The sequence below is a fragment of the Perissodus microlepis genome, chromosome 4 (genome assembly GCF_051167445.1).
Source record: "Perissodus microlepis isolate ML-2025 ecotype Zambia chromosome 4, ASM5116744v1, whole genome shotgun sequence".
Classification (NCBI taxonomy): Eukaryota; Metazoa; Chordata; class Actinopteri; order Cichliformes; family Cichlidae; genus Perissodus; species Perissodus microlepis.
Genome location: NC_140464.1, coordinates 31,808,221 through 31,818,103, shown reverse-complemented (window position 1 = coordinate 31,818,103; position 9,883 = coordinate 31,808,221). Strand labels below are relative to the sequence as shown.

General features: G+C 45.4%; 1 protein-coding gene across 1 annotated transcript; it reads right to left on the bottom strand.

Annotated features, from left to right (window-relative positions):
• Window positions 1-3,707: 3,707 nt before the first annotated feature.
• LOC146389304 (ADP-ribosylation factor-like protein 4D) lies at window positions 3,708-7,971 on the bottom strand. Its single transcript, XM_084927094.1, has 3 exons — window positions 7,676-7,971; window positions 6,428-7,133; window positions 3,708-4,977 (listed from the first exon to the last, which is right to left on the bottom strand). Exons 2-3 carry the CDS (start codon window positions 6,869-6,871, stop codon window positions 4,813-4,815), a joined length of 609 nt encoding a protein of 202 aa, XP_084783220.1. The 5' UTR covers window positions 6,872-7,133; window positions 7,676-7,971; the 3' UTR covers window positions 3,708-4,812.
• Window positions 7,972-9,883: the final 1,912 nt, after the last annotated feature.

Below are 9,883 nucleotides of genomic sequence, written 5' to 3'. Positions count from 1 at the left end.
AAGTAAGTACTGAATATGATGTCACTTATTTATGTGCAAATGTTTAATAATGAGGAACATTAAAACATTACTGTTGGCCACATGTTGGCAGAGTTATGTGACATTAGTGATGTTTGCACTCTCAGCGTTAACTTGGTTTTAAAGCCTTTACTTTAAAATATACGCCGTTCAATAGTCGACCTTAATCTTACAGAGAATGTGATGATTTTGTGGATAATTAAAGTCAGTCATATATCCACAAACACAACAAGCTGAAAGTCAGTGATGCTGCTCGGTTTGCAGTCCTGAATATCACGGCACAAGCAGGATTCACTGCACTGTTAATGTTAGCTGTGTTATATTGCTGCCTCTGTTCGGTGGTGTCGAGCCAAACGGACTTTAACGTGTGTTTGAACGAGCTGACGGTTCACTCGTTACGCTGAAAGAAAGATGCTTTAATCACAGCAGTCACACATGTGTCCACTGGACCATCTGGAACTCTTCTTGTTTACACTCGTAATAACACAAACACTAAATCCTCCTTCTCTGGTGCTGTTGTGTAGCAGTGTGTACACCTGAGACTGTCACCTGTCTGTCTGTCCTGCACTCTCTCTCTGTTTCTTTCTCTCTGATTGTGGAATAAAAGTATGAACATGTGTTTATAAGTTACACTTGTGTTTGAATCCTGCAGCTTATCACACATTTGATTTCCATGTGTGACGACTGCAAGTGTCCAGAGTGAGGACAGACTGAGGGACCCACTGCTGCACATCATCTGTGAGGCTTTGCAGCCCTGATGATCCACCAGGACAAACTCAGCAGTGTGTGAGGAAGAGGAGGAGGAAGAGCCAGCAGCAGCTGACAGATGGAGAGAATAGACAGACTGTTCCCTGTTTGTGAAGGACTGCTAGGAAAGTTTAACATCACTGTCTGTCCTGAATCAGTCTTATTAGGTAATGTTCAAATAATGTGATCATCCAGTGTTTTCAGTGTGGGAGAAAGTACTCAGGGCCTTCAAGTTACACACTATGAAAGGCAGCAACAAGTTTAATGTTCAGAAACCTAAAGTCTGTATCAGCAGCAGAATGGAGCTAAAAATAAATGTTTGTTTCAGTTCTATGAAGCTTTGAGTATTTTGGATCAGTAGCTGCTGTGTTTGTTGCATCATATTGCTGTAATTGTTTATATGCTTTATATATTCTGAGCTAAGTTGATCTATAGTGTTACATCATATTCTATAAGGATGTTATGTGTTTGTAGACTTTCTGCCCAGTTTGACCCATTTAGCAGAAGTCAGCCTGTTTAAGGCTCTGATATCTATTCTGTGTGACTTAAAGCAGTTATGACATGGTCTGATTTTCTCCCCCAATAAAGGAATATTTCATATATCAGTCTACTCTTCATTTTATCAGACACAGTTATCACAGCTCGTACATTTGCTTTTTACACATGTATGTAAGCATTGAGCCAAATGTCATAATGCCAACATATTAAAAGAACAATATTTGTCTCTTATGTATGATACATCTATATATACACTGTCACAGATGCTTGTCTTTGAGTGAAGATTTAAGGTGATAGGAAATATAAATAAATGCAACTTGAATCTTTACTGAAGCTCAGTATTTGACACAGAGTTCAAACTCACTGCTGTAATAACTGATAATGATTAATATAGTAACTTTAATATTGGCCATATTATATTTAAATTACCAAACTGAGATGACTTTAGTCTCATGAACAACATCAGCTAATTCTTATTTACTAGCTAATCTTAAATGACTGTTCAGTACAGAAATGAAGCCCAACAATCATGTTTTACTGTCCTGTGGTCTCAGCCTCAGATACTCATCACATCACACAGAGCTCATGTAGAAACAAATGAACTAAATGTGTTCTCCTTCATTTCTGTCAAACAAAGCTGTATGAAACGTTTCCAGCTGTTAGTATCATGGTTGCTAGGCAACCTGGGCGGCGCGACGGAGGCTAGACCGTCCCATTTCACAAGCCTACAAGCCTCGCACTTCCAGCCTTAGCGGTCTTTGAGTACGCGGCCCTTGAGGACCGGTAAGGCTGCAGACCCTGAATTGGGATACAGCCACTGATGCTCTTTCAAACCATCTGTCTTCTCTGTCCAAAATGTGAATGCTGGCATCCTCAAAGAGTGACCTTTGACCTTTAGATGCAGATGGACAGCCGAGGTGGGTCTTGTATATAGATGGCAGCATTTTTGTGTGTGTTTGTTTGTTATTGTCTGTCTGCAAAGAAACCCGATGCTGTGATCCTCGGGCTTTAATGTATCCAATTCTTCATCTAAGTTTTGACTTGTCTACTTGCCCGTGAAACAGTTGTAACACTGGTGCAGCTGCAGTGTTTGTCATGGTTGCACTGCCTGCAGGGAATGTGCCAGGTATCTAGACCAGCCTGTTTGTGACACCTGACGGCTGGGTGTGGACGAGCACTTTTACGTCAGTGCAGCTGCTCTTCCTGCTATGACTGTGTACACAGACAGCTGGCAGCAGGGAATACAAACCATAGAATGGGAGTGCTGGTGTACCAGTTTCTGTCATATGTTCAAAAGAAGTCATCTTGTGTGCATGTGTTCAGCTAACAAAACCTCCAGATAAGCCAACGTGAATGTCATTTGAAATTCTGATTGAGTGGGCACAGCAGGTTTTGGCCAGGGATTTAAATACCAGGGGCTGGGGGTTTGAATTTCATTTGAAATTCACGTTCACTTTGGGAAGTTGGAGCACATGGAGGAAACCCACGCAGGCAAAGGAGGACATGCAAACTGCACACAGCAGATAACAAGGTTTGAACCAGGAAACGACCGGGTCCCTGTGCCAGCTACAAACCAAATCCATTATTTGATACCCAAGCAGCAGCTCACTTTATTTGTTCAATAAAGATGCCAAAGAAGGTGTGAGCAGCCTTGTAAGATAAGCTGACTCACCATGGGCATGCAGTTCGATCAGTAGCCTGAAGTATGCACATCCTCCTCATGTTTCACATTCAAGAAGAGCTTATAACACTGAGGTGATTTCTTTGAATAGCATTTCCTTTTTCAACCTGTGGATTAACATTGCAAGTCACACCTGAAGTCATACACTCCCTGTACACACGCATACTTCATGTATGCGCGTGTACAGGGAATCATGCTATTTACTTTTTGCTCCGACAACTGAGATGCAGCAGGGGGGAGCCTCCAATCAGGATAATTGCATTGACTGAGGAGCTGATTGAGTGGGCACAGCAGGCTTTTAATACCAGGGGGGGTTAAGCTTTGTCTAAACTCCTCGTGGGATGGCTGAAGAATGCCTTTCCACTTTGGAATATCTGTATGGACTATTTTTAGTAATTCATCAGTACTGATAATAACTCGTGGTCATTCACACCCAGAGGATCTGCTGCTAACCATCCCTAGCTGGGGCCTTCCTGGGTGGAGCCTGCATGGGTTCCTTCCCACAGTCCAAAGACATGCACAGTATATATGGTGAGTCCCTGGCTTCCATTCAGACGTGCTCGTATGTATTCACTGGTCTTGAAATCAGAGCCAGAATAATGGTGTTAAACAGGAATGAGTGTTTGGTATTTAGACAGCTATGTGGGTGTGTTTCACATTCCTGTGTGATGAAGCTTCGCTGTGTGAATTTCAGAAGGCTGCCAATAGAATCGTAAAACACCGAGTCCATCCATCACAGCAAAAGGCACAAGTTTTATTAGGATTCAGTTCAACTCAGCTTTATTTATAGAGTACCAAATCACACGTGTGTGTTTAATCTGTAGTATTGTAAAGCTCAAAAATGGCACCACACCTCCGCTGTGTGCACATCGCGTTGGTGTTTTCATGCAACTCATTTTACACAACTTTAGGAGAATTAAGTTTATACATATCGACCTGTACAGGGTGTGACAGCCGAGAAAGACTTCAGCAAACCATGAGCCTGATTTAAATAATTACAAGACAAAAAAACAGAACATAATGGCATTAAATAAATATCTTAATATTCACTGAGGAGATGCAGACATGTGTTAGGGTTAGGCTAACAACATCAGCAGACTCCCGCGTCTGCATGGATACTGTAGCTTCCTCTGAGACTGAGCTTAGTGGGGTTGGGTGAACTGGTGACCGGTCCAGGTGTGTCTGTCTCTAACCCCTGCAACAGGCTGGTGACCCGTCCAGGTGTGTCTGTCTCTAACCCCTGCAACAGGCTGGTGACCCGTCCAGGTGTACCCTGCTTCTGTGGCAGCTGGGACAGGCTCCCAGGGCACGATGAATAAAACAATGTTCTCAGGGAAACAATGCTAACGTTGCTCAATTTATTCATATTTTACAAAACAGTATGAAGCCATTGTAAAAAACAACTTGTCTGAACTTAACAATCCTGAAACATCCAACTGTGAGCAGCAAAGCCTGGTGAGAGTGACGGTGATATGCTCGGGCAGATTCAGACACAGGAAGTTTCTGTGGGTGCACAGAAGTGTTGCTCAGTCTGAGGCAGGGTGAAGATTTAGGTGATCGGGTGTAACACAGGCTGTCTGCACCAGTAACCGAACATCCTTCAACGTTACAGTGCGTGCTTCAGTGAGTGTTTGTCAGCAACGCGGTCACTCCCTCTGCAGAGCTCTGTGGTCCTCTGAGAGTTAAAGACAATGAGAAGCAGTTTCAAAGGTCCAAATGTCTCCAGGAACAGAGTCTACACTTGGTTGGAAACACTCCACCTGATCTACAGGACTGACCAGCTTCTTTCTGGTTTTCCCCATTCACCAAGTTCCCCAAGTGTCACAGACACAAGTGCTCACAAATTGACCTGCACCCCTTTATTTCCATCATCTTTTCTTCTTGCTTTGTCGGAGCATCCTCTTCCTCTTCACAATCATCTCATAGAGTTTCTCCAGGCCGGGCTGCAGACCCTGACCATTCAGTGCTGAGCAGCCCTCCGTGTGGTGCAGGGTGGAGGAGCTCAGCTCGTGGAGGCCCAGCACCTTTTCCACCTTAAACGAGAAAAAGTGAGGTTAGTCCCAACGCGTCATATGAAGCAATAAGCTACAAACTCTGAGTGTGAAAGTCGCTTTCAGAAGCAGGCCCTAAAGGATGACGTACGCATGTTTCTGCAAGAGTGATGAGGCTAAACAAAGCACACACCATTAACTGCACTATCCTCTAAACAAAAGGACAGACCAACAAAAACAACTTTTTTCACTTTAAAGTTGTGCTGCTGACAAATGCTGATGCTGCAGTTTACGGAGGTCACCCTGCAGCGACGGCACATCTGGGACTGTCGCTTCATGTTTGACACGATCAGACGGCTCTGTGCTGTCGCCATCTCTGTTGGCTCAGGTGTAGGGCGAAGAAAATAATGTGTGTGTGACTGGAACTTCATGCACATGATGCACCCACATCATCCTGAACTCCTGTCACATGCAAACCTGTTGCTCCAGCCCACTCAGTGCCTCCCACACAGGCAGGGTAGCCTCAAATGTGCACATCCATTTTTAATGTATTCTTTTAATAACAAACATCACAATGTATGTGCGTCTGCCCTCTGAGGGCTCAGCAAGGCTGAAAACAAACTGTTGTGACCCATGTCATCATTTTGTGTGCTGTTTTTGCTCCTCCAGCCCGAGAGTGTTGTTCTTTTTCTCTCCTGTTTTTGCTAATGCAAGTTCCAGGTGGAGGCTGACGGCTGGAAGACTGAATGGGGCTGGCTATAAACTGGGACACATCAAGACTGGCATGGCCCTGCCTACTTCCTGCTTCCAAATACGTTTAACCCTGTACTTTGTATTAAGTTGTGTACTGTGTGTGATGAGGTTTCTGTGGCTAGATGAGCTAGACTCGTTGTTTATGTTTATACTTTATAGACCTTTGTTGACTGACCTGGTAGCTGTAGGGGTGTTTAGGTTAGAGACAGGTCGGAGGCTTTATCACTCCCACCCCGACATTTCCTTTCTCTAACGATAAATATAATATTCAGTTGTTGGCAGCGTTGGACGTTCCTATCTTTCTTGTGTTGCGCTCTGGTTTCCCCCAGGCCGGGCCAGAACAATACAAATAAATAATCAGCTGCTGCTCCAGCACTGAGAAGTACTCCCCCACCCAGTGACTTCTGCCTTGGCCCGACACTGCCTACGGTCCCTGCTCTACTTTGCCACCTCTGTGAGCCCAGCACAGCCGAGGACAGCGACACATCTAACCACCCTTTCACACAGAGCGTTATTCTATGCACTTTAAAGTATTTTACTGACCTCACATCCAAAGCCAGCCTACAATCACCAACCTACCTAACATGCTACGAAGGAAGTCCCCACGCAAACTGATGGGTGGAACTGTACTGCAAGTGTAGAGTAACTATACCTCCAACCACAGCCACTAAAAAAGAACAATAAGAAGTAGATGCTGTGCCCAGAGCAATAATGCCGGCCATTCATATTTGATAATTACCTCTGTAGATGACAGCGCTCCATCCAGGTCTTGTTTGTTTGCCAGAACCAGCACAGGAATCCCCTGGTTTTCAGCTGACCGGGTGATCCGGTGGAGCTCCACCTTGGCCTCCTCCATGCGCTCCATCTCCGCTGCGTCCACCACGAACACCAGCCCGTCCATCCTCCGAGTGTACGACTTCCAGAGGGGCCTCAGCTTTTCCTGACCACCAACGTCCCACACTTGGAAAGTTGTGGTGTTGGCTTTGGAGTGTCCGATTTGCACTTTAATCCTTTCCATGTTGAATCCCTTGGTGGGGCTGGTCTCAACAAACTCCCTCAGCTTGAGTCTGTAGAGCAGGGAGGTCTTCCCTGCAGAGTCCAAACCAATCACCACCACATGCAGTGACTGAAAGCTGGGGAGGAATGGGCTGTTAGGGGCCGTGCCTGTTAGCTGGTTCCCCATGTTCGTGCCCTGTGATGGAGTGGCAGCTCTTAATGAATAAAGCAGATCTGGTTATCTCGTCTGGCTTGTTACTATTCTGCTTTTTACTTGTGTCCAGGGTCAGCTTGCTTTCTGCATCCTTGGCAGCGAGAACACAAGTGTGTGTCAGGGGGCTCTGAAGGTGTTTGAAGAGTTTACTTGGTTGGAAAATACTTCACACCCTGGCCTCACTTCAAAGGTTACAGAGGGGAGGGCAGGCTGTGTGGCTGCAGTCACTGAGGACCTGAAGACAAAAGAACAGACAGATGAAAACTCGAGTCAGCGTTTTAACAAATGGCCCTGCCTCCGTGAGCATCTTCAGCAACCCCAGTGGAGTTTCTATTTCCAGTCTTTTCCAGCTGTGCCCAAAACAGCGCTGGAAAAACCAGGCAAACCGAGAGTGGAGGAATCCTGCACCACCTGTTCTGGTTTCTGCGCACTTAGTATCATGTCTCACAGTCGGCCCTCTGAAGCAGTACTACAGACAAAGTAGCGACAACAGAATCAAACAAACTATATTTATATCAAAGCACAAACTAGTGTCAACTATGACTTCCCCAATAAAACCTCTTATTTACTTTGAAGACTCGCACATTCCACACAAAAAGGTCACAGTCACACGCGCACACACAAGCCTTTGTTTCTAGAAAACGAGGAGGAGCCGGAATCCCAGAGGACTAAGCCGACAGCCGCCGTGTGCGCTCCCGGCACACACGGCGGCTGTTGGCGCAGCTCTCGGGTCAGCCAGCGCGCTTCTGCTGGTGGACAATGATGAACATGTCTCACCTGCCAGTCTTTCCATGCCTGTTCCCGCAGTCAGCGCAGTTATCCTGGGACAAGTCCACCACACAGGGAATCCTCGTAGCTTCGTTTCAAGGGCGCTCCGCGAAGACGTGACCGGTTCGATCCTGAACCGGCGAAGACTGAACAGGAGAGAGGAGCTCCGGAAACACCCCGCAATCCCGCTGCTGACGTATCAACGGAGGGAGGGGGAGCCTCCTCCTTTTCCCCCCTCCTTCTTCGGCTGTTGCTACTGCTCCTTTAGGAGTCGCTACAGCGGCTCATCCGCCCACAGCATCCTCCTCTGTCACACCAGCCCCTGAACTGCACCCACGAGTCCTCTGTGGGGTCTTCCTCTCTTCCATCGTCAGTGTCCTCTGTCAGATATAACTAAGATGCTTCTTCTGCCCGTTGTGGGCTTTAGCTGAGTATCACAGACTATGAAATATCACAGACAAACGGGTCTCAAGCAGAGGTGTAAATATGAAGTAACGAAGTATTTGTACTTCGATACTTTGTTACTGTGCTTAAGTAGAATTTTCAGGCATCTGTACTTTGAGTAGTTTTTTAATGAAAACCTTTTACTTTTACTCCCTACATTTATAAACACGTGTCTGTACTCAGTGGCGGTCCTAGCCTGTTTGGCGCCCGGACGAACACTCCCTCTGGCGCCCCCCCCCCCTCCCCGCCCACACACACACACACACACACACACACAAACACACATAAAACATATTAAGGATTGTAAATGAACATAAAACTGTTGTCGGAACCAGACTGAATTTCACCAGAGAAACACACATATATGAAGAGAGAGAGAGTGTGCATTACATGCAAACAGCTACCAGACAGCCATCATAATTCATCATACAATGAATGACTAATTCATATTAAAATCTGTAACCTAATGTATTTTTTTGGAGTTTAGTCTGTTACTGTTGCTATTTTTACCATTTCTTTTTGGAGCAACTGTAACCCACATAATTTCCTCAGGGATTAATAAAGTATTCTGACTCTGATTGGTTCAGGATGACCTGCCATTATCCAATCACACATCTGCTTACCTGCATCTGTTGCTCGTTTCTCCTCCTCTTCTTTTCTCTTTTTTCTAAACTGAGCACCTGATGGCTTTGAACCTTTCTTGTCCATCTTCCATTGGTTTTAATTTTGCACTCCAGTATGAACACAAATCCCCCAACTCGAGGATCACCACAACATAACCTAACAGACCTACACCTTAGTTCACAGATTCACTTTGTCTAAGGTGTATTTCTAGGATTTTGCACAACCCAGGATTCAGATCATGAATCCATAATTTACAACATTATGAATGAAATGTGCTCTATTTGGAAGCAGCCGGCCCCTCCCCTTTCGACGGGTTGTGTGTGAGACTTTAAATCATCAAACTGTAAATTATAAATTTTAAATTGTTTTAAATTGTTACTCACGCTCACTTTTCACGTTTCAAAAAACCATTGGTGCAAATTATAAGTCTGTATCATGATGTCTGGTGTTTTCGTGTTTGTTGGTTTGTTTTTATTTTGTTTTATTTTGCGAGTTGGTTATTAGACGCTGTTCCAGCCACCAGTGAATCCCCCGCCGCCCCGCCCTCTCCTCCCTGTGCCGCAAGCAGCAGGCGCACCTCGCAAACGGAGGGCGCCCTTACTCCCGGCAAATGGGCGATAGAAAACCGATCGGTGCCTGTACCATTCCCAATACGCGCTGGCTGATGTCTGGGCAGCATGAGTACGAGCAATTTTGTTTGTTTGTTTGTTTTTTGCCGATGCCCGTGATGCTGCCCCCCACCACGATGCCGCCCCGGGCAACCGCCCGTGTCGCCCGTATCAAAAACCGCTACTGTCTGTACTTTCCACTCCTAACAATAATAAACGGGCTTGTTACTTCTGCTTTAACCACTTTGTCGGGATTTATTATCTGACGTCACTACAAGCCTTCAAACATTCTTTCATTAATCTTTATTTAACCAGCAAAAAAATCTCCATTGAGATTAGAAAACGTCTTTTACACGGATGTCCTGGCCACGATGAGAAGCAGCAAAGTGCAAAACAAGCCAATTAATGTACAAGTGCAACAAAAACATCCAAGTGATTTGAGCCTAAGCAGTGAGGCGTGTCTGTGTAATAATCACCAGGAGATGTGGCATAAGAGAGATACCATGTGCCATAGTCAGGGATAAAAGTGGCCCCACTTTTT

Bases quoted from the DNA above. Each gene is read 5' to 3' on its own strand.
- LOC146389304 (XM_084927094.1), bottom strand. From the start codon at position 6,871: ATGGGGAACCAGCTAACAGGCACGGCCCCTAACAGCCCATTCCTCCCC. The intron at 4,978-6,427 runs GTAATTATCAAA...TTCTCGTTTAAG, and splicing joins GAGCGCTGTCATCTACAGAG to GTGGAAAAGGTGCTGGGCCT.